Source organism: Penicillium antarcticum (assembly GCF_028974205.1).
Source record: "Penicillium antarcticum strain IBT 31339 chromosome Unknown utg000008l_segment0_segment0, whole genome shotgun sequence".
NCBI lineage: Eukaryota > Fungi > Ascomycota > Eurotiomycetes > Eurotiales > Aspergillaceae > Penicillium > Penicillium antarcticum.
In genome coordinates this window covers 2,052,000-2,078,109 of record NW_026695306.1, presented here as the reverse complement: position 1 = coordinate 2,078,109, position 26,110 = coordinate 2,052,000, and the positions used below count along the sequence as shown (strand labels likewise).

The 26,110-nt window shown below is 48.6% G+C and overlaps 13 protein-coding genes across 13 annotated transcripts; 5 read left to right on the top strand and 8 right to left on the bottom strand.

Annotated features, from left to right (window-relative positions):
* Window positions 1–1,113: 1,113 nt before the first annotated feature.
* On the bottom strand, window positions 1,114–2,261 carry N7508_008321 (NAD(P)-dependent alcohol dehydrogenase; the record flags this gene model as incomplete). The annotated part of the gene is made up of 2 exons (XM_058466385.1): window positions 1,114–2,019; window positions 2,091–2,261. The coding sequence occupies 2 exons, from the start codon at window positions 2,259–2,261 to the stop codon at window positions 1,114–1,116; spliced, it is 1,077 nt and encodes a 358-aa protein (XP_058317713.1).
* Window positions 2,262–3,573: 1,312 nt separating this feature from the next.
* N7508_008320 (uncharacterized protein) lies at window positions 3,574–3,864 on the top strand (the record flags this gene model as incomplete). The annotated part of the gene is made up of 1 exon (XM_058466384.1): window positions 3,574–3,864. One exon carries the CDS (start codon window positions 3,574–3,576, stop codon window positions 3,862–3,864), a length of 291 nt encoding a protein of 96 aa, XP_058317712.1.
* A 1,121-nt stretch (window positions 3,865–4,985) lies between these two features.
* Window positions 4,986–6,955, bottom strand: N7508_008319 (sulfatase family protein; the record flags this gene model as incomplete). The annotated part of the gene is made up of 5 exons (XM_058466383.1): window positions 4,986–5,333; window positions 5,388–5,509; window positions 5,570–6,056; window positions 6,107–6,582; window positions 6,631–6,955. 5 exons carry the CDS (start codon window positions 6,953–6,955, stop codon window positions 4,986–4,988), a joined length of 1,758 nt encoding a protein of 585 aa, XP_058317711.1.
* Window positions 6,956–7,486: 531 nt separating this feature from the next.
* N7508_008318 (uncharacterized protein) lies at window positions 7,487–9,375 on the top strand (the record flags this gene model as incomplete). Its single annotated transcript, XM_058466382.1, has 7 exons — window positions 7,487–7,628; window positions 7,681–7,817; window positions 7,868–7,950; window positions 8,000–8,218; window positions 8,265–9,099; window positions 9,148–9,253; window positions 9,308–9,375. The coding sequence occupies 7 exons, from the start codon at window positions 7,487–7,489 to the stop codon at window positions 9,373–9,375; spliced, it is 1,590 nt and encodes a 529-aa protein (XP_058317710.1).
* A 1,676-nt stretch (window positions 9,376–11,051) lies between these two features.
* Window positions 11,052–13,166, bottom strand: N7508_008317 (putative glucan 1,4-alpha-glucosidase; the record flags this gene model as incomplete). The annotated part of the gene is made up of 5 exons (XM_058466381.1): window positions 11,052–11,714; window positions 11,772–12,409; window positions 12,457–12,553; window positions 12,601–12,887; window positions 12,935–13,166. The coding sequence occupies 5 exons, from the start codon at window positions 13,164–13,166 to the stop codon at window positions 11,052–11,054; spliced, it is 1,917 nt and encodes a 638-aa protein (XP_058317709.1).
* Window positions 13,167–14,205: 1,039 nt separating this feature from the next.
* N7508_008316 (putative alpha-amylase) lies at window positions 14,206–16,498 on the top strand (the record flags this gene model as incomplete). The annotated part of the gene is made up of 9 exons (XM_058466380.1): window positions 14,206–14,394; window positions 14,445–14,483; window positions 14,532–14,647; window positions 14,697–14,790; window positions 14,853–15,081; window positions 15,126–15,288; window positions 15,334–15,480; window positions 15,536–15,776; window positions 15,827–16,498. 9 exons carry the CDS (start codon window positions 14,206–14,208, stop codon window positions 16,496–16,498), a joined length of 1,890 nt encoding a protein of 629 aa, XP_058317708.1.
* Window positions 16,499–16,704: 206 nt separating this feature from the next.
* On the bottom strand, window positions 16,705–18,402 carry N7508_008315 (uncharacterized protein; the record flags this gene model as incomplete). Its single annotated transcript, XM_058466379.1, has 1 exon — window positions 16,705–18,402. One exon carries the CDS (start codon window positions 18,400–18,402, stop codon window positions 16,705–16,707), a length of 1,698 nt encoding a protein of 565 aa, XP_058317707.1.
* Window positions 18,403–18,494: 92 nt separating this feature from the next.
* N7508_008314 (uncharacterized protein) lies at window positions 18,495–18,752 on the top strand (the record flags this gene model as incomplete). The annotated part of the gene is made up of 1 exon (XM_058466378.1): window positions 18,495–18,752. The coding sequence occupies one exon, from the start codon at window positions 18,495–18,497 to the stop codon at window positions 18,750–18,752; it is 258 nt and encodes an 85-aa protein (XP_058317706.1).
* Window positions 18,753–19,472: 720 nt separating this feature from the next.
* On the bottom strand, window positions 19,473–20,180 carry N7508_008313 (UbiX family flavin prenyltransferase; the record flags this gene model as incomplete). Its single annotated transcript, XM_058466377.1, has 1 exon — window positions 19,473–20,180. One exon carries the CDS (start codon window positions 20,178–20,180, stop codon window positions 19,473–19,475), a length of 708 nt encoding a protein of 235 aa, XP_058317705.1.
* A 615-nt stretch (window positions 20,181–20,795) lies between these two features.
* N7508_008312 (uncharacterized protein) lies at window positions 20,796–21,500 on the top strand (the record flags this gene model as incomplete). Its single annotated transcript, XM_058466376.1, has 1 exon — window positions 20,796–21,500. The coding sequence occupies one exon, from the start codon at window positions 20,796–20,798 to the stop codon at window positions 21,498–21,500; it is 705 nt and encodes a 234-aa protein (XP_058317704.1).
* On the bottom strand, window positions 21,484–23,609 carry N7508_008311 (Zn(II)2Cys6 transcription factor; the record flags this gene model as incomplete). The annotated part of the gene is made up of 4 exons (XM_058466375.1): window positions 21,484–21,554; window positions 21,637–21,713; window positions 21,759–22,779; window positions 22,829–23,609. 4 exons carry the CDS (start codon window positions 23,607–23,609, stop codon window positions 21,484–21,486), a joined length of 1,950 nt encoding a protein of 649 aa, XP_058317703.1.
* Window positions 23,610–24,235: 626 nt separating this feature from the next.
* Window positions 24,236–25,786, bottom strand: N7508_008310 (UbiD family decarboxylase; the record flags this gene model as incomplete). The annotated part of the gene is made up of 2 exons (XM_058466374.1): window positions 24,236–24,772; window positions 24,821–25,786. 2 exons carry the CDS (start codon window positions 25,784–25,786, stop codon window positions 24,236–24,238), a joined length of 1,503 nt encoding a protein of 500 aa, XP_058317702.1.
* A 117-nt stretch (window positions 25,787–25,903) lies between these two features.
* N7508_008309 (uncharacterized protein) lies at window positions 25,904–26,083 on the bottom strand (the record flags this gene model as incomplete). The annotated part of the gene is made up of 1 exon (XM_058466373.1): window positions 25,904–26,083. One exon carries the CDS (start codon window positions 26,081–26,083, stop codon window positions 25,904–25,906), a length of 180 nt encoding a protein of 59 aa, XP_058317701.1.
* Window positions 26,084–26,110: the final 27 nt, after the last annotated feature.

The following is a 26,110-nucleotide window of genomic DNA, read 5'->3' as shown; positions in this document are numbered from 1 at the left end:
ACCCAAGATTCATCATGGGTTCTGGAAAAGCATGTTTAATGCACCCCGCGTCACGCTATTCTTCACATCGGCGTATTACGGAAAGCGCTCCAATCAACAGGCAAAGCCAATGCCGTAGTTCAATAACCCTCCATATTTTCTGACGGCCGTCTAGCTTCCGGTGCTGTAGCTTTATAAACTATATTCTGAGGGCTGTCAGAAAATCCAATGCCTTCTCCGTCTCAATTAGTGATCTCTTGCTTCTAGATTCATGGTACTTTCATCGGAAATCTTAACATAAGAATACTAGAAATACTACATGAAATGCACAAAATTATACGAACGCGCCAAGATACCCATGGGTATGCTAAATCTACACCGTACGCAGCCCGGATTTCAGTTCTTTCTCTTTGGCAGAGCCATCATTCATTTTGCTGCATTTCTATAGACTACCAAAGTATTATATTGTAGAATCCATTCATTCTGATCATCAGTATTTTCTTTATAAAGTGATATCCGATTTAGTACACGATAGATAGCCGCCGGTGCTATATGAGAGCACTAGGAATTGGGGTGTTCCTTCTTCCATGATTTCGACCTATCTACTTAGATAGACTACTATCGAGCTATTCCTATTCTAGACTGGCGTCCCCGGGAAGGCTCACTTTTGGTAAAATTTACGTACTCGCCAACAGGTAAAATATCGCAGATCACTCGGGAGGGAGGTCTCCTATTGCGCAAAAACTTCCATTCCAGCTAGCCGTATTGTATTATTACCGCATTATGATACGTCATATCACTGCTGACAGCTCAGCAGTACCGTACTTTATCTTGGCGCCCACTACCCAAACCTCAGATGCATATGCAAGAGACTAAATGGCCTTTGATATTATGCCGGCAATTGTTTTTGCCTCAATTCAATGTGATTGTAAGTGACTTTAACAACAGAAGTTCTGGCACGTTTATTTCTTACAGACGTCATTGTTTTACATGGGTAAGGACCTTGGTGACACACACATGTATATCTCTTGATCTCTATCGTCAGTCTTCTAGTCTATCATCTTCCTTATACCAAGCCGCTTTCTGGACATCGTTCCACTCCCAAGTTCATAATATCGTTCCAATTCAGTTGATTCACGCGTCGTTGACTAGAACGTAACGATAACGCGCATCACCGTTGTCCATATCCAAGATGGCCTGGTTGGCATCCTTCATGGGGCGTTCCTGGATCCAAGGCTTGACGCCCTTGGCAGCAGCAAGCTCCAGCATCTCACGGATTTCATCCGGGCTACCAATGAGCGAACCACCAAGCTTGATACCCTTGATGATCAGAACGAAAGCGGGGATCTCAAGGCCACCATCCTCGGGGGCACCGAGCTGAATGAAGGTACCGCGATAACGCAGCAGGCTGCAGTATCCGGCGATGGGCATCTTGGAAGAGGAGGCAGTCGAGATGATCAGATCGAGAGACTGTCCGTGACGGGTGACCCAGTCCTCCTCCTCACCGGTGGCAATGAAGTCATCAGCACCGAGCTTCAGAGCATCCTCCTTCTTGTCCGACTTGCGCGAGATGGCAACGACGCGGTCAGCACCGAGAGCCTTAGCGAAAAGGATGGCAAAGTGACCCAGGCCACCAATGCCCACGACTCCGACAGTCTTTCCTGGACCACATCCGTTCTGCTTCAAAGGAGAGTAGGTCGTGATGCCACCACACAACATGGGGGCAGCGTCCGCCGAGGAAATCGCATCCGGAATCTTGATCACGAAGTGTGAAGGGCTCCGGTTGTACGTGGCATATCCTCCGTAAGATTTGCCTCCATTTGCGTACACTCCGTTGTAAGTTCCGACCATCTTGTTACAGAACTGCTCGAGAGAATTCGCACAAGCTTCACAGTCCTTGTTGACATTGAGACAAGCTCCGCTTTGAGCTCCCACACCCACGCGGTCTCCGAGTTTGATGCCGTTCTTAACCTGCGTACCCACACGCACCGCTGTGCCAACAACCTCGTGCCCCACACAGCAGGGATAATTGGTCGGTCCCTATACGAGAGACGTTAGCCTTCACCCCAACAAAGCAACCCGAAGAATAGGGAAATTGGAAGAAAACATACCCATCCGCTACGAAGAGTGTGCAGGTCCGAGCCGCAAATACCACAGTGCGTGACCTTGATATCGACATCTATCTCCTCCCAGGGCTTCGGCTCGAACTCCTGCCAGACCATCTTGCCCTTGCCAGCCTCAGGGCTGAGGCCACACCAGCCTTCGAACTTGTAATCGGTCATTTTGATGATATTGAGGATGGAGATTGAATTGAATGATCTACCAGGGTCCCCAGCCCTCTCCAGCTCTTCTTTATAGCTACGCCATCATTATTGACCCGGTTTCAGAAAATTCTCATAAAACTCGATTTGTGATGCTTTGTGGACATCGGGTTGGCTACTGAAGAAATGGTTCCACTTGACCCGTGAAGTGGGTTGTCATCACGGCCTTTACGATTATGTCCGCGAAGAGATTTCACCCGTTGCTCCATAACGAAAGGGATCGCATGCCGATATAAACATGATTTATAATCTCGTTGATCAACAAATAACCATGTTAGAAGCTGACAGGGTCGAATTAAGCTCATGCATGTCCATCTTTGCTGACATCATGACGTCACCCGGAGTTAAGAGCACCAAGCCTTGTTATACCCAGAGCCTCGGGATTATTCGCCACTCAAAAACACGAATTTCTGATAAGTTTGTGCATTTTGTGTTGCATGATTTACACCGAGAGAAGCCTGGAGGACTGGATTGCCAGGTAGTTCATTATTCATGTATATTTACGAGTCGGAATATTATGTACAGCGTTCAACGCTCTTTTAGATATTGCTTTCATCCTCGGCCACCGCATTCTTACGGCGAATATAATACTGCGCGCAGAGAACGGCCGCCAGGGCCCATGAAGCACCGGCCAACGAGCAAATTGCGGTGAGGCCATGCAAATACTTGGGTGCATCGGATGTACGAAAGATCTGAGACCCGGAGATACCGGCACAATTGGCAGCCATGACAACCAATCTGAGACATGTCAGTAATGTTCGCTAGAATAAGTAGGGGAGGGAAATCTCACGCCATGGCGACACTTCGTTCTTGGGGGGTGCGGCAATAGAATGACAGCCAACCAACATTGAGGATGCTATGATAAGGTTAGCAAGCGTTATCAGCAGCAACAATAATGTCTGAACTTACTGCATGCTGCAATAGGAGATGTTGGCTACGGCAATAACTCCATATTGGTGCCATTGAGAGGCGTGGGGGTTACTTGTGCGGAGACACACATAGGAAATGACATTCCAGGTGATAGCCAGCAGCACAAAAGGTCCACGGTGGCCAGTGCGATCACTGTTATAAGTCAGGACCTTTTCCATCGATTTTCATCAAGATAGACGTACCCAGCGAATGAAAGCATAGCCAACCAGACCATGCTGCAGTACACAGGCACAGAAGCCAACGCATTGGCGCGTACAGAGTCGAAGCCCAATTTCTTGATCATGCTGGGAGTATACTGGGTCAAACCTTGGAACCCAGACATCGAAACCAAAGTCAAAAGCACATGCTGCATGATTCTAGGCTCCTTGACAGTCTTCCAGATATCAGACTTGGTAATCTGGATATGGCCACGAGCTTTGCGAGGATCATCGAGCAGAACGCGATTGCGAATGATGCGAGACTCGCGCTCGGTAAAATAACTCCACTTGCCCATGGCGATCAGTGGACGTCCATCCCCAGCTGCTGGGGGTACCAAGAGAGTGAAGAAGAATCCAATGAAGAGAGTGATCAGGCCCTCGACGAGGAAGATCCATCGCCATCCTTCCATACCGTGGTTACCATGAAGCTTCAATAGACCAGCCGAGATCAAACTTGATGTGGCAGACGCAAACATCTGTCCATAGAAGAAGAGACTGGTGCGAAGACTGGTCTCGTCTTTCTTGTACCAGGTCGACAGATAATATAAAGCGCCTGGAATGAATCCACCCTCACAGAAACCTAGCAAAATACGCGTCACCAGGTATGCAGGGTAGGACTGAACAAAGGCCTGGAAAGTGGCGACAAGGCCCCAGGCAAAAAGCTGACCCGATAGCCATACGCGGGGTCCAATGCGTTGCAAAATGATATTCGAGGGGATCTCCGCCAAAACAATACCAGCAGACAGCAGCTGTGTACCGATATTAATCTGATTTGTTGTGATGCTCAAGTCTTCCGTGATAGTCGAAGTCAAGACGGCGCTAATATTTCCACGGTCCATTTGCAGAGAGAAGAAAGCAAGGGCGAGGATAGGAATGAGGATAAAGTCGACTCTATTGAAAGTACATTATCAGTCTATACTCTTGTTCACTTTGATAGAAAACATACTTTCGCGTCACAGCAGCCTCCTCTGCATCCCAGTCTTTGACGATAACATGATCAATCTCAGAAGGTGCATCAGAAACCCGTTCATCAACTATATCTTTTTCATCGAAGATCTTTTTGGAGACCTTATCTGCGGAAGACACAGCCGACATGATGCAGAAGCACGAAGCCCAAAAGAAGGTGGAAAGCTGTCAATGTCAACAGCATTCTTCGCGGCCGATCGGACATTCTTATAGAAAAAAAGAAGAGAGAGAAAAAGACTCCACCCCTATCAAAGATTGTGTCAGTCTACACGAAGCCATCTCGACCTCAGCCAATGTTAAGGTGAGGTGTGACCCGGGAGGTATGGCGCAATCATGGCGTATTTGACAACATTAAGTGCAGGAGAATTGCCGATATTTTCGGGTGTTTAACGCCAATTATATACGCTGATTCACAGTGTTTGTATTGGCACTTGGTATTTCTGATGCCACGCCTCATTATCGTAGCTCTGATCTGGCGCTGGGTGGTTCTAGATTCGACAGCCGATCTAGAAAGTGTTTACCTGTATTTACAGACATAGTCTCTATATTCATGGGTCTTGGATTTTACATCATTTAAAGTATCTCATATCCATTAGACCCACACATCCCAAGACACACCGTACCGACTAACCAACGGCACCTGCTCTCCTTCCGCTTCGATAATATACCCATCAGCGCACCAGTCAAATGAAACTTGAGGCTGGGCATCATAGAATTCATCGTACTTCTTATGTAAAGCATCAGAAAGAGTACTAACCGAATCTTGCGGTTGGAGAACATTCCAGGGTTGGATGCAGGTGACTCCTTGGCAGGACTTGAGCACCATCAGAAGAGCATCTAGCCGGGTGACGGCTTGGCTGATGCTGCGACCGAGGATTTGATCATCTCCAGCGGACTGGGTAGCACCTGGATACAGGTTGTGTAGCTGGTAAGGATCGGTCTGGAAAATCGATCAGAGGTTGGTTTATATAGAGCGATAATTGTGTATACTCACCGACAGGTCATATAGTTCATGTTCATTGTTGCACCAGACTGAGTAGTACAGGTTATATCCTTCTCCTAGAAGGCGAACTGATTTGTACGTGTTGTTTGGAATCTTGCTTGAACCATCCGGACCTGAAAATGAGGTCAGCATGCATTTGTGTGATTTGTTTGTGACGTATCGATCGGACTTACCGATTCCACTGAAGATGCCCTCCACGACTGCACTGCCCCAATATTCCACAGTAACATGTTCATGTCTCTCTGCATCAAAATCAGGCGTGATAGGAATTGCAGACCCATCAAAGTCCTTTCGGGCCGGAATACCCGCAAGATGGAAGAATGTAGGTGCCAAGTCGACATGGGTAGTCACTGCATCCTGCACCTGACCCTGAGGCACACCAGGTCCACGAATGAACAGCGGCACACGAATATCTTCTTCATACCCGCAAGTCTTCCCGGGCGGCAATCGGTGTTGACCGATATGAAAGCCATTATCAGAGGTATAGATAATATAAGTATTATCTAGCTGACCACTCTCCTCGAGTCTTGTTACAAGCGAATCAACCAGCTCATCCACGCCCTGCAGAGCGCGTAAGCGAGAGCGATAGAAATGATCATTATACTCGACGACTGATTGGTTCTGCTGAGGCAGATCGCGCACCCAGCTAACCCCGCTTGGCTATAGAATGGTTCAGTACCGCCGAGTCGCACTGTGAGCAAGTTGCTTACCTGTTCTGGATTGAAATTTGCTGTACGGGGAACTGTGACATTCTCAAAGAGATGTTGGTGGCGTTCCAATGGGATTGGCTCAGACATGACGACCTTCCCTGAAGAAATTGCATTCGGGTCGACATTGGAGTGCGGCGCCACCGGCGATACCGCGAGGAAGAAGGGTCTTTCGCCGTCTACTGCGTCATCTAGGAAGCCTAGTGCTTTTCCGGTGATCACATCGATTGTGTGTTCGCCTTCGTGGCTGACTGGTGGCTCGTGGTTTCGTTGGTATGTGGAATTAAGGTAGGAGTAGGTGTACGGATCAAGCAGGAAGTCTGAGCCATTGAAGCCGTTGATGTGAGGGCTGTGATAATTGTCGATTGTGTGCGAATTGAACATTTTGCCCGTGTAGTAAGTGTCATAGCCGGCGTTTTGAAGCCAAACCGGGAGAAAGTCATCGTTGAAGCCGCGTTCAACAAATTTCGGATATCCACCTGGACAGTTAGCTTTGAGTTCATTCTCATTGTATTTTTGCGACTCACCATAAGGCGGATTGACATCGGTCACATTGGTATTATGCGCCTGGCGACCGGTCCACAAGCTCACACGTGACGGACAGCATAGAGCAGTTGTAACAAAATGATTGCGGAAAAAGGTTCCCCGGTCGCGAATATGTTTCGTGATATGCGGTGTATAATTGATCGAGTCAAGCTCCAAATCTTGGTCATCGGTGATCACAAAGAGAATATTAGGCTGTCGCGTGGAATGGGCTTCATTGGATAGAACGGATTGAACAGCATCTTGCAGATGTGAGAAGGATGCACCCTCGACTGCAGCGAGCAGACTGAACGCAGCAACCAATTTCATGTTGTGAGGATGAGGTTATTGGGGAAGGAGCTGTTATCAGGAAATCGTGGAGATGAAGTGGAGACATGATGCAACCGGTGGCTCCAATGGCGATCTGCGAATTGGAATTGCCGAGACTCACCTGAACTGTCAATAAAGTGGACGTTTATACATGTTGAGGTATGCATGGTAGTATAAGAGGCACGTACTCGATATCAAACTGTCTTCTATATCTCTATACTCTATTTGGTTCATGTTCGTGTTTATGTCGACACGGTCGTCGTACCGGTACCTTGAAGTGGGTCGGTCCATGGCGTGCTTTGCATCTGCGATGAGTTCAGACGCAACTAAATTGGACATCCGGGAGTTCCCTTTGATTACGTTGATTTTATAGCCGATGTGAGAATCACGTCTTGTGGACATCCGAAGCGAGATGGCTTACCCTGCATGTCTCGGACCCTTGAACCCTACTCTGATCTCGAAAATCTTTTCCCATGACTGCAGCAGTTCAGAATGGTGGATGGCGCGACTGAATCTGTGATATCTCCAGATATGAACTCGATCGACACTGAAAACCGAAGTGTGCCTGATGAGGAAAGCCCACTGCTATCTCAATCACCTCAATCGGAGACCGCCGAGCCAAAAGGCAAGGCCGTAGCGGGAGTAGCCACCATTATCGCAGTATTGCTACTTGGTAAGATCACTTCAGAGAAACGGAGAACGCTCGAAGATCTAACGCGCGATAGGCGAATTTATTTCCAATGCCGATGCTACTCTGGTCATGGCAGCAGCAGGGCGTATATCCTCCGAATTCAATAGACTACGCGATGCCAGTTGGTTGTCCACTGGGTATACCCTCGGTCTTTGTGCAGCCCAACCGATGGTGAGTGAATTGACCCGGGAGACTTTGGAGGAGTATCTAATCCAGGATAGTACGGCAAATTGAGCGATATCTACGGTCGGAGGCCACTACTGCTTATTTCCTACTTCCTGTTTGCAGTGGGATGTATTCTAAGGTTAGGTTGGCAAAATGTGGTCACAAGTCATTATTCTAACATGGTACAGTGGTGTTGGTTCTCAGATGTGGATGGTTGTCCTAGGCCGAGCCATCAGTGGTAGTGGCGGAGCAGGCATTATGACAATAAGCTCAATTGTTATTACAGACATTGTCCCCAAGCGCGAAGTGGCGAGCTGGAGAGCATATGTTAACATTGCCATGACCCTTGGTCGCTCTCTCGGTGGTCCTATAGGTGGATGGCTGAGTGATACAGTAGGATGGCGCTGGTATGCTTACTCAATTCCATGGCAAACATCTCTGACAAGGTCCTAGGCTGTTCATTCTTCAAGCGCCATTCCTTGCCCTAGCTGCAGTACTGGTAGTACTAAAGCTGAATCTCGCAGAAAAGACTGATCCCAACTCCAAGGAGAGTAAATTTGGCAAAATCGACTTTCTGGGAACATCACTTCTAGGATCTTCCATTACGGCCATGACTCTTCTGCTCGACCAGGGTGGAAAGTCGTTCCCTTGGTATTCATGGTGGACCATCTTACTAGCAAGTGGTGGTATATTACTCTTAGTAGGGTTCGTTCTTGTTGAAACCTACGTTGCCCGCGAACCAATATTTAATCTGCGCATTCTTCGTCGACCAAACGTATCTGCAGCATACACTATCGGAGCCCTTCAGGTTACAGCGCAACTGGGCATGCTATTTTCGGTTCCGTTATATTTCCAAGTGACCCAGCGAGCATCGACAACAGCAGCAGGTGTTCATCTCGTTCCAGCTGTGGTTGGAAATACCCTAGGCTCACTAGTCGCTGGATTATTCATCAGAAGAACAGGACGGTACAAGATCTTGCTTATCGCGGCTGGCATTGTCGCATCAATTTCCTACGTCCTCCTTTTCCTCCGTTGGGAGGGAAACAGCGGCTTCTGGGAGTCTTTGTATATCCTGCCAGGTGGTCTCGGAACAGGGATTGCCTCCGCCTCCGCCTTTGTAGCAATGACAGCCCTTCTTCCTCCAGAGGAGGTAGCCATGGCTACTGCAGGATACATGCTTCTAGTCGGCTTCTCAATGACAGCTGGAGTAACGACTTCGAATTCGGTTCTGGGCATGGAGTTCCAGCGTGAGCTGCGGAAGAATCTCCAAGGGCCTGGATCTGAGAAGGTATATGTCGACTCAGTCTATTTCGTCAAATATTGCTAACCAGAATAGGTTGTTAAACGAGCCATGGCTGATACGAATTATATTGCCCATCTTACTGGGAAAATACGGGAGATTGTGATATCTTCTTATATCGGAGGACTTAAGCATACATATCGTGAGTCCAGGATAGACGTAACTCATTTATTGTCTGGTACTAATATGAACGTAGTGGTCTCTCTTGCTTGTTCTTTACTTGCGTCCTTTACCGGGTTATTCATCCACCATCATCAGCTCTAGACTAGCAATATAACAAGAGTCATATCTCGTTTCATCTCTTTACTTTAGTATGATCTAGGTACATCAATCGAGAGACTTCGGATGGGTAAGAAAAGCAGGGTCAGGCAGAGCAAAGAAATAGCACGAAACATTGTGTTCACTTCGATGTTTTGGTGTCGTCTGGACTGAAAATGCTCAAAAGGATCTGAGCATAAACGTTCTCTTCTCCTTTCACGTCAAGGCTCTGTCAATTTCACCTTTCCATCGAAAGCCATCCCATACACAGACACAAGATGGATCCGCATCCACCAAACAGGCAAGGACAGCCACCAGGTGAGTTTGCCGCTTGTCTCAAGATAGATCAGGTTGGAAGTTCAACCCACTTGCTCACGTGTTTATAGCAATGCAGAATTCTCACCAAGGTCAGGCGGGGCCAGGCCATCCCCCTTCCCCGAAGAACTGCGAAGCGACGAACGAACCACCCCGGACAAAATTCTCATCAAGTCTGAGAGCCCAGAGTCAGCTGAAGTTACATATGTAAGATCCCTTCCTTGGAAAAATTCTGTCTGACAAGTGTACAGCCCTTTCAGATCACGACTCGGATGACAATCGCGATCTCATCCCAACATGCATGACATTCGAGTGGCCATCGGAGGTTCAGAGCCCAGAAAAGCTAGCTGAAGGTATTTGTACTTGATTGATTGGGATCACTCCGACTAATAAGTACATAAACGGATAATACCAGAGGTTCATCGACCCAGGTTCCATCGACCAGGGCGGTGTCGCCTCAACTGAAGCCTTATCCGGATGGCTATTGTCAATCCATGATCCAGTATATGGAACTGGAATTCCGTCGGATAAGAACCGAGCCCCCGGATATTGGGTGGACCTTGCATTGAAATACCCTTGGGCAATGGATTTTGCGCAAAAGAAAAATAAGGACAGCCTTCTGTTCCTATTGCTTTCGCTCCCGACCAAAAGAGAGCCAGTATCACGATACATCAAGCGAGCCCATGTTTCGCCAGTGCAAGATGAAGTACAGTTGCGCCACCATACAGGTAAAGGTTTTCAATATTATAGCTCTAGTTGCACATGTGGTTAGCGACTTAGCTCAAACTGCCTGTGACCATTGCCGCAGAGGCAATGGATGATCTGTCGGCTGCGTGATGATTTTATCCACAAATGGCACGATGGATGCTTGCAAAAACTGCTACTTTAGATTGTACCTCTCTAGAAAAGTGGCTCGAGAGCGAAAAGCGCAAGCTCAAGAAAAGCAAGCGCAAAGTCAAGAAAAAGACAAAGAAGTGGTCCGATACGATGCGATACATGTTATCTTCCTACAACTATTCCAATATATAGTAGAGCTTTGTACCCATTGTCTATTGGAAGCGTTCTGGTAATAAGTCTTCCTAAATGATCACGACTTAAGACGCCAATACACTCATTTTCATGATTTTACGTATGCACTACTCAACTACATAGTCGAACTATATACCCACTGTAGCTCCTATAGTAAGTGGTCTCCGCACGTAGTTCATCCTCTGGGTTGTCATTTATGAACGGAAGGTAGAATAACATTGCATTGTATACCGCACTAATATAACTGACGACCGATACTTCAGGCATGAGTGTGTCAAGATAACACAATCTCGGATTTCTCAACATTCTTCAAGATTCAACAGCTTTGGCACAGATCCTCATCTCCAGGTGTCATTGATAGTGACCGAGGTGGTCCCGCAGACTGCTGGTACAGTGTAGGACCGGTTAGGGTCGCTCTCCCACGTGATACCGCCATTACTTGCCACACGAATGTACTTGTAAGAGAAAGTAGTACCAGCGGGCAAAGTGGCAGTGGCAAACCAAAGGGGGTTGCTGCTGGTGTAGCTCGAGGCGCTCAAGGCGATAGCATTGCTTGTACTCCAGCTTCCAAGTTGAGAAATTGATCCTGCAAGCTTGATGTTCTCTCCATAGACGGTCGTGGCAATAACATTGAATGTTACGGCCACTGAGGTAGGGACAGTGCATGTTGAAGTTGTTGATGTAGACTTTGTGGTTGTAGTGGTTGCCTTTGTAGTAGTTCCGGTGGCGGTAGTGCCAGAGCCCGAACCACTGGTGAGGGTGGTAGGCCAGGCGGTGTTGGTCGCAGTGCTGAATGTGCCAATGGCTGAAGTAGAGCTGCACTGGGAAGGCACGCTGCTGGCTGAAATTTCTCCCCAAGGGGCAGGCACGACGGAGTTGCGGCGCTCATTGGCCGTCAGCAGAGCCGCATAGGACCACGTGAGGTCACGAGCACTCAGCGGACTGCCATCCGATTTGGAGAATTGCTCAGACAGCGAGCCGTTTGACATGGCATAGGTTTCCTACAGGGCTGGTCAGCATTGATTGAAAGTGAAATGCGGCTTTCAACTCGAACGTACCACAATGCTAACGTATCCATCTGCATATGTCTTCACGGCGCTCACAATAGAAGCATAGGTCGAGCTGGACGAAGTATAAGTACCGACAGCCGCAGAGCTATAGATATCCTTGAAGAAGCCAAGGGAGACACTCGTGATAGTCAAGGAACCAATCTTATTCCAGGTGTAAAGAGCATCATATAGCTGCTCGGCAGCAGCCAAAGTGCATAGGTACCAGGGATTTCCGTTGTAATATGAGTCCTCGGCATATCGGCCCACAGAAACAGCAACACCAGCAGCAATCCCCGAGTTGACTGTGTAGATGGAGCGGAAAGAATCCGTCACGGCCTTGTGGTTGGCGAGGGCTCGTGCGGAGCAAGGCTGGAAAGTCGTATCATCGCACCCAGCCTCAGGGTCGAAAGTATGAATGCTACCAAGGATAGTGTTGGCATCCTTACCGGTGCGACCACCGCCGAAATTGGCCAGAGTATAAGATCCAGTCCAGAATGACTGCAGATAGCATAGAACCTGGGGTGCCTGGGAGTCACAGTATGAGCAAGAAGAGCCCACTTTACTCGCAAAGCTGCTGCCCTCAACAAGCGCTCTGTGCTGAGCCGCGATTGTGAAGAAACTAGAGCCTGACACTTCTTCCCATAAATCTGGTTTAAATGAGCAAAGCGTCCTGCCTAGGAAGAGCAATACGCACCGTAGCCAGTCTGGTTCCAATATTGAGAGACGTAGGAAAGGTCATTGCGTACGATTGGCCAGACAATGTTTGTTGCGTATGTCGTATATCCGTTATCCTGCGTGGTTTAGTAAGCCTACGGGGAAAGAAGTTGAGCGATCTTACAATAAGCCATTCACCAAAGGATATCAGCGCAGTCGCTCGAAGAGCAGGTCCGTCACGCTGAGGACGACCCCAGGAACCGGTAAAGGCAGTCTCATCGACGTTGAATTTGGGCTCTCCCAGTCCAGCACCCCCGGAAAGACTTCCAGATGGGTTGGAAACTGTTTGAACATAGGCCTGGGCGCTGATGTACTCCTCGATGACCTCAAGCAAGGCGGTATCGCCATTCTTGAACATATCAATGAGGGTCTTGAACACCAGGGCTGAGTCACGAGTCCAGGTATAGTAGTCTATGGTTTGTTAGTTTTAGTCATATTGATTGGTGAGGCTTTTGTACAGTCTGGGCTCGAGGTGCTGGGGCTAGCTATGACGACTCCTGGCTTAGCAGAAGCGGCATAGGCCCCAGCAGATCCAATATTGTTCAGAATACCCTGTCGGGCGACGGTGGTTTCTGATGCCAACCAACTATCGACATTGCTGGCGCGAGGAGCCAAGGCCACTTGTGGCGGCGCGGCGAACACGGCTTGGCCAAGAGTCAGCGCCCAGAGCGCAGTCCAGAAAGGAGCCATAAGAAAGAATATGTGAGGGATGAGATCGGAAAGATCGACCAGGGCTGGTCAGCCTTTTTATAGGTGCAGTTCACTTGGAAATGACGGTCGCATGGTGCATGGAATATTGGATTTCATGCACAGGGGCGGAGAACTTGTGGAGATCTTCGCCTCAACTCCTCTTCACCTCCAGGAAGTTATTCCCAAATTAATCCCTCTTGCTAAAATGAAGCCACTACTTCAGTTGCAATACCTGCCGAATGCGCTTATTACCCGACTCTCCACCACTGGGAGCATTACGCTCAAGCCACGTCATGTTTAGCATCAACATAGCGCCCTTGGTGCTCTTAGTCTCGGTCTTCTCACTCGTCATCTACTCATCTCCGTCACCCCGCAGATTCTCCGTCCCCTGTCTGGTGCATCGGCTAACCCGTGGCCAATCAGCGCGTTGGATCAAGCCCGTTCTGGCGTGCTGTCCTCCGCAAAGGGGCGTTTTGGCAGGAAATGACTTGCATGTGAACCTGGCATCACTCTTTGCCTGAACCTGCGACTTAACCTGGACCAACCTGCGTCAGCCAGCGCCAGAGGGGTTTCTGGGGTGAGAAGCCGATGATTTGCCCACGACATGCGGGGCCGTGAGGAATTCCGGTGCTAAGACTCGGAGGATCGACCGTTTGAAGACTGGCGCCGACTAGCGCCCTGCATCTGAGGTGCCTGCATGATTATTGATGAATTGCCGAGATTGTCTGATGCGCGAATTAGATATCTCGGCCCGGCATGCAATTCAAATTCCGTGCAACTTGGAACTTGACGCTGTCCACCAACATTAGCGAAATTAAATCCCCGCAAAGTGGCCAAGTTGCGTGGGTTCAATTGACCGATTGGATTGGAATTGCGGAGATGCTGTGTGAGGAGAATGCGGTTCATCTTGCATGAGCACGAGGATATCTTCATGTCCTGTGATGACCGGGTGGCTTGCACGAAGAGTCCAGGGTGAAGATATAAACCCAGGGATTTGGCTATCTTCCCGCTCTGCACGGGAACTTGACATCGCTTAACGATGATGCTTGCTTCATCAATGTTTCTAAATTGGAAGAAAACTGCCTTGACTGCAGCCCTGTTGCTGGGTGAGACAGTGCTGGGTCTCACCCCTGCAGAATGGCGCAGCCAATCCATCTATTTCATGTTGACCGACCGGTTCGGTCGTAGTGACAACTCCACTACAGCCGCGTGTAATGTCAGCGACAGGGTATGCTGCCCCTTCAATTGACCTTTGGCGTGGAACCCTAACAAGTCTAGACATACTGTGGAGGCACCTGGCAAGGAATCATCAACCATGTATGCATCCCTGCCCCTTTATGATGTCAATTTTAACATCCTGTCTAGCTGGATTATATCCAAGGAATGGGATTCACTGCTATCTGGATTACCCCAGTTACAGAACAACTTCCCCAGGATACTGGCGATGGCGAAGCCTACCATGGATACTGGCAACAGAATATGTATATCAAGAAAATCATAACTTTGGCAATTACTAACTGGATTTTCTAGCTATGAGGTTGACTCAAACTTGGGCACAGCTGCCGATCTGTTGGCTCTGTCCGAGGCCCTGCATGCTCGGGGCATGTATCTTATGGTGGATGTGGTGGCCAATCACATGGCAGGTCATACTGGCTCCTAGTTCTAACCTCTATTAACACTTCACAGGGCTATGCTGGAGCTGGCAGTAGCGTTGAATACAGCGTGTTCCATCCTTTCTCCTCATCATCATATTTCCACTCTTACTGTCTCATTAGTAACTATGATGACCAGTCAAATGTTGAAGACTGCTGGCTAGGAGACACTATTGTGTCCCTTCCAGACGTAGACACGACTCAAACAGCGGTGCAGACTCTCTGGTATGACTGGATTGGGGATCTTGTTTCAAACTACTCCAGTAAGTCTGGCATCCAAGCACAGAGGCTTCTCTAACAATCTCAGTTGACGGATTGCGCATTGATACCGTCAAGCACGTTCAGAAATCTTTCTGGCCCGGCTACAATGACGCTGCAGGCGTCTATTGTGTCGGTGAAATCTTTGATGGTGATCCGGCTTACACTTGTGACTACCAGAACTATATGGACGGTGTTTTGAACTATCCGATGTATGACAATCTTCTCAATTTGTTTTAAAAATACTAATTGGCCAGCTACTATCAACTACTGTATGCATTCCAGTCCTCGAGCGGTAGTATCAGCGATTTGTATGACATGATTAACTCTGTCAAATCCGACTGCGCGGATCCAACCTTGCTTGGAAATTTCATTGAGAACCATGACAACCCCCGATTTGCCAGGTGAGCTGCAGATATTAACTGGCATTACTACTGGCAAGCGCTGATTACTCGAAAGCTATACAAGTGATTACTCCCAAGCGAAGAATGTGATCTCATTCTTGTTCCTGTCAGATGGCATTCCCATTATCTACTCTGGCCAAGAACAGCACTACAGTGGTGGAGCCGATCCTGCGAACCGTGAGGCGACTTGGCTCTCAGGGTATTCAACCACCGCAGAGTTGTACAAGTACATTGCAACCACGAACAGGATCAGGAAGGCAGCTGTCTCTGCAGACTCCAGCTATATCACAACAAAGGTACTTATTCACAACACTTTGCCTATTGGCTCATGCTAATAGACTATTAGAACGTACCATTTTACCAAGACAGCCATACACTAGCCATGAAGAAGGGATCCAGTGCCTCGCCAGTGATCACAGTGCTGTCGAACTACGGATCATCCGGCAGCTCCTATACATTGTCATTGAGTGGAAGCGGATATTCATCAGGCACCAACCTAATGGAGATGTACACCTGTACCTCGGTGACAGTTGATTCCAGCGGAAACATCGCCGTTCCAATGGCATCTGGTCTGCCGCGCGTGCTCATGCTTGCATCTTCAGCGAGCAGTATCTGCGCCTCCAGTACTACGACATCAACTGCCACCGTGGCAACCCAAACCACAACGTTGACTACGACTGGTACAAGCTGCACCCAGGCCACGGTTCTGCCCGTTCTATTCAAGGAGCTTGTCACCACAACCTACGGTCAGAATGTTTACATCTCAGGCTCCATCAGTCAGCTTGGTAGCTGGGACACTAGCAGTGCTATTGCATTGTCGGCGAGCAGTTATAATTCTTCCAACCCTCTTTGGCAGGTTGCTATCACGCTACCTGTTGGAACTTCGTTCCAGTACAAGTTCCTTGAGAAGACGACTGGGTCCACTACTATCCAGTGGGAGAGTGATCCCAACCGGTCCTATACAGTGCCGACTGGATGTGTCGGCACGACTGCTACAGCTATTGCTACATGGCGATAGTTCAGCTATTATATGTAAGCTGTAGCTCGGCACCGACGTGAGCTCGAATTTTACTTTGTGACCGGAAAGTTTACTTTTGGCAAATGAGGACCGCACTAAATTGAATTGATTCTTGATGTAAAGCTCAATTCCCGGATATGTAAAATATGTAACTCGTAGACACGTATAAACAAACATAAATCGTAAATCATCCAAATCCCAAGGGCCTAGATATGGAATGCCGCCAGGTTCGAGACAAGGTAGTCATAAGTGTCCTGGCGGAAGTTGTCGGGCAGCAAAGAAGCATGGTCGATGAAGAAGTTCATCAACGACTGGTTGCCGGACCATTCTGGCCATTCCATATAGTTCCCTGCTTTGGCATTAGGGTCCTGTTCATAAACAAATGACAGGTAATAAGTGTGGAGGGATTTGGATGCGTAATTTGGTAGGATGCCTTGGAACACCTGGAAAATATCGGATCCGTGGAAGGTTCCCAAGAAAGGTAGGTCATGGTTGTAGGAGGAGAGGTATGACCAGAATGGGACGTCTGGCTTTGCCTTGATGGCAGAATTCAGGAGGATCCGGCGGGTCAAAGTGAAAGACAGATCACCGAGAATTGCAGCAAGGCGCTTGAACTGGGGATACCAGTTGTAAAAAGTGCCCGTGCGGAATGGCGAGCCGTCTTCGTCGATAGACTGATATGTCGCGACAAAGTCTGTAAGTTGTTGTCGGCTCGCGTCGATAAAGAACAGGTCATCCAAGTAGTCCACTATATCTTTGGTTGTGGTGAAGTTGGATTGGTACAGAGCAAAGATAGTCCCTTCGTCTTCTTGGTCGCCGATGATGAATGGCACAGATGCATATTTGCCCTGCGCGGCTAGAATCTCCGCAGATTCGGTCAGAGCTTTGCCATCTGGTCTGATGAGATACGATTCGGCGACAGAACTATAGCCCAGAATGCCTGGTACTGAAGTTGCGGCGTTGAGGAAGTCTTCGTAGTCCAGACCACGCAGGCATTCAAGGGAGTCTTGCGTGCCTCCACAGTCTGCCGCCTTCACGACGTGGTCATATACATGCTGACCTTTTGCGCAATCAACTGGGTTGGCAGGCAAAATGCTCCCGGAGTCCATGATAGCACCATGGAAGAGCGGAGATCCATTATAGGTGTTGTTACCGTCGTACATGGACATTTGAGCAAAGACCGAGATTGATCCAGCAGATTCTCCCCAGATAGTAACCTTAGAAGGATCACCACCAAAAGCTTCAATGTTATCAGCGACCCACTCCAGAGCGAGACGCTGATCCAATAGACCAAGATTGGCGGATCCATCTTCCAGGACTTCTTTGCCCGGTAAGAATCCAAATCCTCCGAGGCGATAGTTCATGGCGACGAAAATGACCGGCATATTCAGGTCCACTGAGCTAGCCACAAAGTTTCCTCCATCGTAGTTTGCCGTGGAACCCTGTTCAAATCCTCCACCAAAAATCCACACCAAAACCGGCAATTTAGCATCGGGTTTCGTTCCAGCAGGACGGCGCACATCCACAGTCAAACAATCTTCGCCTGCATTGCTGATCTCCTGGAAAATTGGAATATTGCTTAGTTTTGTGATGATGGATTCCGGGAGGTTCCTTTCATCGGTGCTGAAAAAGAATTGCGGACATGATCGTGCTACCGATGTCGCTTGAATGGTCTTCAATGGTGTTGCAATGGGCAGAGGTGGTCTCAGTCGAAGAGCCCCAGTCGGGGCCATGGCATACGGGATACCATTGAAGTTTTCGACATGATTCAAGCCGGCAGCGCCAATGATCGTAGCCTCGGGCTTGGAGATAGTCACAGTCGGACCAGCCGCTCTCTTGTGTGCAGGTGCAGCCAAAACAATAGGCAACACGAACAACAAGATCAACTTGCATAGTAAAGGCATCATGGCCGGCATGAGGCCAGATGATTACTGTTTTGATTGATCGAAATTACCTCCTTGCTTGGGAATGTCGGGCGACAAGGGATAGATATAGAATGTCAAGCTTCCCCACAGATGAGTTCACCAACGATCTGGATGGACAGGTTTTGCTCTTGAATGTGCTCCCTTCAGCGGGTCAGACTATTTATGCTTGCTGCTGGTCCAGTTCATGGCAAGGAAACAGGAAGGCCGACCGGAGCAGTGATCATGGGGTGGTAATGCATGCAAACTACCGAACCCAGGCCATCCGACAGAAACCTGCAGGATACTTAACACGCGAGCTGATCTGGTTGGATGCACGCGCAGCATCTTGATGCCAATCCACCGAGAAGGGTTGCAAATGGTAGTGCGAGTGCAGATCATGGATTTCAAGAATGCGGTCGGAATGCGGTGTTGACAGTCAAATGACGATGCAAGGGCGTCTAGCACATCCTTGTCTGTTTGCACTTTTATGCATGATTCTGCACGATGACAATTAGTTCGCAGAAGTTCGGCTAATCTGGGCGGTTGAGGAATATCCCTACCTTTCTGGGGAAGAGATGAAGCTGATTATGGATTGTCAGCGTGATCCGATCGAACTGATCTCGGAGACACTTCGGTTGGCACGGCAAGCTCTTCCGCTCTCATTCATTCTCCTTCTCTTCTTGTTCTAGTTGGGTTATCTGTTCCAATCAGAGTATAAGGTCAGTAATGACGTCGTGGCTGTTGACATCCCCCGAAGTTCTCGGAAAGAAAGAAATCCAAGAGAGGAGGAAAGTCAATTTCCGAGTGCTTCTTCCCCGCGCGTTCTTATAGCCGACACTACACGACATGATTCGTGGAGTTGAGACTGCAAGGGGCTTCATCCATATCAAAACCTTCACCAACGTGGCCTGCTACTCGAAACTCACACAAAACTCAGAACATGACTATTTGAATTTATTTCAGTGTTAAAACAGCTATAATCCCGGGCTCTTGCTCTATGTGGAAATCTCACCAACGCCATGCAATTTAAAGGTAAATACATTATCCCTGTCCTTTCACTTTCACGTGAATCATTTCTCCCAGCCTTCCCATCTGGCGAAATCCCCCGTATCCAGTTCAAACAGATCCAACATTCGGCCGACACTCTGATCAACCAGGTCATCGACCGAGGCTGCTCGGATATAATATGCCGGCACAGGGGGGAAGATGATAGCCCCGCTGCGAGTGATTTCCAACATGTTTCGCAGATGGATATCGCTCAAAGGTGTCTCCCGAGCGACCAGCACTAGCTTGCGTCGTTCCTTGAGCATAACATCGGCAGTTCGAGAGATAAGATCGTCGCAGAAGCCGCTGTGGATCGCGGCAAGTGTCTTCATACTGCATGGCACGACGATCATGCCGTCAGTCTTGAATGACCCGCTCGATATGGGGGCTGCCATATCATTGATGTTGTGAATGTGGTCGGCCAGTGCTCTGACATTGGATGGGTGATAATCGGTTTCGTATTTGATTGTTGCCTCGGCCCATTTGCTCATGACGAGATGCGTTTCGATGTTGAGACGGCGGAGAGCTATGAGGACTTTGATGCCGAGGATTGCGCCTGTGGCTCCGGTCATGGCCACGACGATACGCTTGCGTGGCTTTGTTGGTGGGTGCGTAGGTGCATGTTGGATTTGTTCGAGATGGGTCTCTGCTGGAGTCGAAGCTCCAGTTTGGCTACCAGCAGGGGAAGTCCCCACTGACTGGGGAGTATGAGTGCCAGAGAGCATCGAAAGCATTGCGGATTGTGGATTCGTAGTGTTGATCAAGGTTGATATTTTGAGTATGGTATGCAAGTACTGATAATGAGTAGTGATGATGGCTATATTCCAGGACAGTTGAAACACTTTATAACAGAAAGTGGCAAGCTATGAATATTTTTCTAATAGGCATGCCGACCTCCGAGTCCTTCAATCGGATCAGACCGTTTTCTGTATACTTAGTCCATTCCGAGCCTCCGATGCCGAGCCTCCGAAGCACCGAGAGAGACACGATGCGACGGAGAACCAAGAAATAACGGTAGAAAGTGGACCGTAGTGGATCATAAAATTGGTTTATTCGGTAATCGGCAACCCGATAATTTACTTACGTGTACTGAGACTTACATTGGAAGGAAATAATATCCATTGGTGAAAGGATTGTAGCATAGATTGATGCTGATACAAGGCGGTGACGTAGTGGACAACATATCGACAACGACATCGTCAATTCAACCATCTTCGCAATGCCTCACCTCCCAGATGAGCTCATTATACGGATCTTGGAGTTTATGTTTGCAGACAAAACTCCTTTCTGTATTCAAATCTGCATAAAAGGCTATCAAGAGGGCGCCCGGGGTATGTTTAAACCCCCTGATGCGAGCAAACTTCTCACAAGCAATAGAAGATGATTTCTTTGAAGAACATTATATCAACCCCGACTCTGCCATTAGACTACCATGGCAATGGAGAATGGTAGACCCCGGGCAAGTCGATCATCTTCATGACTGGCAGATTGCTACTGGTCTTGCTAGACGGTTCCGCTCATTCGGCAAGCAGGCCTTTTTCAGATCCAAGACTTTTTCCATGAGCCCTGGCTTCTGCGAGCGTCTCAAAAACAATGGTATCAGAAACTTCAGCTACATGAACACTTCGATGGCTCTGAAAAACATTGAATCCATTGTTTTCGTTGGCTACTGGGATGTTGGCTGGCGAAACTTGCTTCAATTGCCTGAACGTCTGGAAGGGTTCACCCGGCTGAAGCGGCTTGATCACATCTTTGGCAACCGTCAGTCCTCTTACTCTCCGTTTGACTTGATGGTGCGGTCTACGAGCATTCGAAGGCAAGTTCCTGAGGAGCTTCTGGGGCTCTTCCGCCGGATTGGGGTGAAGGTTGATGATCTGGACATGGGTATTATCGATGGCTCACCTACTCTTGCTTGTCGCAATGAAATCTATCACCGCCACTCAGAGCTTATGCAGCAGTTGAGGAAGTGGGCAAGGGAGCCAAATGCATATGAAAGGAGCGCCAAACAGAGCGGACTGCGGTTTCTAGGATCTGATCTCAATTCTGGTTCCTGACCAAAGAAAAGGGCATCATATGCGGTGTGACGCCATTCATAGGAAGGTATTTTCCTGTGTAAAGTCGAACATTGGCACTTGCACATACCGTCAGCACATTCTCGTATATGATCATATACTTTTGTGTACCACATACCATTCATAATTGAGTCCAAATAAGAGACAGGCGATGTATCCAGCGGGTTTCCCACGTCAAAGAAGCCATTGAGCAAACTGCAAATGTTAATTCTGATGATTATTCGAGGGAAAGATACATACCTTGCAGGGAATTGGGCAGGATTGAGGCCAGCGCCTGTCCATGCCTCGTTTTCCGGAACGCTCACATCCTGTTGTCGATCTAAAGCACCTCGTAGAGTAACAAGTGCCCGAATGTGCCGCGCAGACAGCCACTGCCCTTCATTCTCTGACCCCGACCCCCCTTCCTCTGACGCTTGTGAGTCCACCGAAGAAAATATATCAATCACCCTTTGTTGCAGGTCTCGACATTCTGGATCATTTCGAGTTTCCTCCCATATACAGAGAAGAAGTGTGGAACTCAAGACTGTATGCACCATTGACCAGCTTCTCATAGGGACAACGCTCAAAGCCTGAAAGTCCAAAAACGCTCGTGATGCATCAATCAAGCTCCCCTTCGCACGGGCGCGAAGAATATCCGTCTGCATGAGGAGAGGCTGGCACTGAGACTGTTTCATGGCAGGCCGACAAACGACGGACAAGCAGAACGAAGAATGCATTTTCAATGCGAGGTGTTCGAGATGTTCTTGGAAGGTGACGCAGTTTTCCCGTACTTGCAAGTGTGACTTCCCACGTTGATATAGGTTATCAATCTGTTCTAAGGCCTCGAATGACCGATCAGCTTCACTTGCACCGAAGAATTCGGGTCGTATTATATCTAATCCCAGTCGAGTGAGGAAGTGCATCACCTCCCGATATGACAGGTCTTGTTTTTGTAAAAGACTGTTCTCAAGAGGCCAACCAGTCAGTGTTACGATTGGAGGGCGATCATAACACAAGCACAATAAGCTATCTTGCCATACAATGGTTGACCACAGCTTTCTGACCTTGGCTTGCACATACTCAGGCAGGTGGATGGTACTTCGCTCAGTGTGTAACCCCATTGTCTGGGCAAGTCGAATGGTCGTCCCTAGGAGTGCCCAGGCAGCGTCAGATTGTCCCATATTTTGTATCGTGTTGCCAAGGATCACAAGTGCTTGGATGATGTCGAGAGAGGGCCGGAAAAGGAAGTTTGCCAGACGGAGAGCATGGAAAGAGCGGCGGGCTATACAGCATCAGTAAACTTCCTTAGGTTGAGTATGCATTGAACTTACCAAAATTTGTTGCAAGTTCCAACCGCTCCGGATAGTCAATATCCGAGTAATGAGCCCCTGCAGCCAACGTAGCCAACAAAAGACTAATATGGCCAATAGACTTATCCGTAGCCCATCTTTCAGTGATCCTGCCCTGATCCCGTAGCTCCCCGGAGGCATGAGCATTGAGATACGTGCACAGATCAGACTCAAAGCGATCCATATCAGCCAAAATAGGGTTGAAGGGGTAAGCCGTGATACGATAGTAATGGAAGAACTTCAAGACTTCATTTCTCTGCGGCAAAACACTGAGCAATGACTTCCATCTATCATGTGGCGTCTTCTGGTCCATAAATGGATAAATACTGAAGGTATTCTGCAATCCTAGAACCGATCCGACCTCCCGAGCCATCGTATCATTCGAACCTGATGCCCGCGAACGCAGGATCGAGACAAGGGAATTATCTCCCGAATAGCTATAATCTTTGGCTGCATAATCAGGCCGTAGAGCTGTCGATTGTGAGGTCGGTGTTCCAGGATTCGGCACTTCAGACTGAATCCTTCTAGGAGAGACCGAAGCAGCCGATTGGGCATTGGCAGCCTGCGAGCCCTCTCGGCGCCTTGGCGCTCGCGACGCATCAAACGTACAAATCTGAGGATGATTCCGCTTTAAACATGTCCGACAAGGCTGAATGCCATCGCACTTGACTTTTCTCTTTCGGCAGGGATAACAGGCTTTGGGTTCCCGTTCTTGGCGCTTCAGACGGAGTACTCGGTCGACTTCGTCGTGGTTGACGCTCATACCGAGGGCCGAGATCCGATTCCGAGATGAACTTATATTATTTCAGGAGTAAGAGGCTTGATAATGGATGAATAAAAATCAAACAAGATTCTTGGTGAATGTTTCAAGGGCAAGCTTCACCGAGTTAGCCGTGTCTGAAGCTAGATGGTCGTTACGCACGGACCATACCGCACAGGGAATGTAGTAAGCATATAGGAAGAGATATATATTGAAGGGACTATGTTTGAATGCTCTACATTAATGGCATATCTCGAAGAGGAGTTGAGATTTTGTCATTAAAGATGCTGCAAGTCATGAATTGCAACATGCAAAGATATATCTCAATTCAGGAGCAGTATCATAAGAACCCCCATCCTTATCCTGTGACTCGTGCGATAGAATGAGATATTCGGTGGAGGATAACTAGAGTGACTTGATCTAACCAGGGGGCTACATACTAAATCGAAGATCTTGCACTAATATTTTTTTCAACAAATAATGCTTGCGTAACATAGTTGCGATATGAGGCCCAATTAGGCCAAAAGAGTGAAAATTGGGGTTCAAATGCTAATAATGAGGGTCTTTTTAATGATGCTTTAGTTTTATACGTTCTATGTTAATCTATTGTACAGATTCATTCGTCTTTTTTACTCCTCTCGGAATCCCATCTTAGTCCAGTTATCCAAGACCTTCTTCTTAAGCTCCTCGGGATAAGAGTTCTCAAAGTCAGCGGCCACCCAGTCACGACCGGTGGTATACTCGGCAGGCATGAGAGCATCAGAGACGACCTTGCCTCCTATAGTAGGAGAGCCATTTCCATGGCTCATATAAGGAACCAACGGGAATCCACGCACATCCTCAAAGAAGGTCTCATCCAGGCCAGGGCGACAGCGAGTGGAGAATGCCCACATCACGTCCTTGCCATTGTACACATCGATATCATCTCCGCAAAGAACCAGACGGTGGATGGTGTAGCCGGGCTTACAGTTGAAGATCAGATCACCAACCGTCCTGGAGAATTCGGCGGAAGTGGTCTTCATCTCGCGTAGACGGGCAATGTCAATGCGCAAAGCAACCCATGTTACTTGCGACTCGAAGGGGGCGAAAGCGTCGGTCACGGGAAGACCGTTGTCCTGGCAGACCTGACGAATTTGAGCGGCGGCGAGGGATCCGATCATGGTGTGCTAGACTACATTTAGCGAGGACTTCTAATGTATGCCAAGGGGACTTACTGTCTCATCGGTCAAGCGACCACAGGCTGACATGGGCATGATGGGGTTGTTACGGTAGGTGATGCGGTTGACAGTGTACTTGGGCCAGATATGAGTGTCACCAGGGAAGACATAGCCGTGCATCTCGCCGAAAGGACCCTCAGGACCCTTGTCAGTGATAGACAAAGTTCCCTCAAAGACAATTTCCGAGGTAGCAGGGACATAGAGACCATTGGTGTCACACTTGACAAGCTCGAGGGCCGACCCAGTCATTGCTCCCACGTACTCAGCCTCACTGATACCGTCAGGAATAGGCATGCTGGAAGCCATAATAGCAGCGGGAGGCACACCGAAGGCCAAAGCCCAGGGCACATCACGCTGCTCCTTCTTCCACATGCTGTGGATCTGCCAGATATGTTGTGGCTCGATGACCAGGCCTGTCAAATGTCGCTTATCGGAGACCATGGCTCGAGCAATAGACCAGTTGGTCCATGATCCATCGGGGGACTGAACAACGTGCATTCCGTAAGTCTGGATGTACTTGCCACCATCGGCCTGGTGGATCAGGGGAGCCGGGATCTTGGTGAGATCAATATCGTCTCCCTCCAAGAAATTCTCCTTGCAGGGTCCGGTTGGTAGGATTTGAGGCGAGATAGGAGCCAACTTGCTGGCCGAAAGCATCTTGTCGAGGATATCGCGCATCGAAGCGGTAGGTGGTAGAGCGAGGTGACGGGCCAGTCGACCATAGCGGTCCTTGGAGGACTTCCTCAATGACGCCGGAGCACCGAGGATACGGAAGAGACCATGCTGTGAGCCGATCACGTTGTTGAAGAGAGGGGCCTTGTCGTCGGTCTCGCAGACAAGTCTGGTAATGGCAGCTGCCTCGAGGTTGGCGTCTACCGGGGTGTCAATTTCAACCAGATCATTGTCAACCTTGAGGGCTTCGACAAAAGATCGGAAGCAGAGATGAGGCTCGGCGGAAGTCATTTGGAATGTTCAATATTATAGAGATTGGATCAGATATACTGTATTGTCTTCACTGATGGCAGGAATCTGCAAGTCACTTATATATCATCGGCCGGCTAGTTCGGCTTATCGTTCGGATCAACGTTGTGCAAAATCGGACGGCTCATCCAAGGCATATTGACTTGATGGTGGCATGCCGTGATGGTCCCGAGACTGCGAGATGCGAGATCCGAGGTCCCAAGGCACCGAGACCCGAGTATCCCAGGACGGATTTTCGGTAGGGCGGCTGCGGATATCGTGCCGTTGTCCATATGCCATCTTTTGACACTATATACATGTATGTAA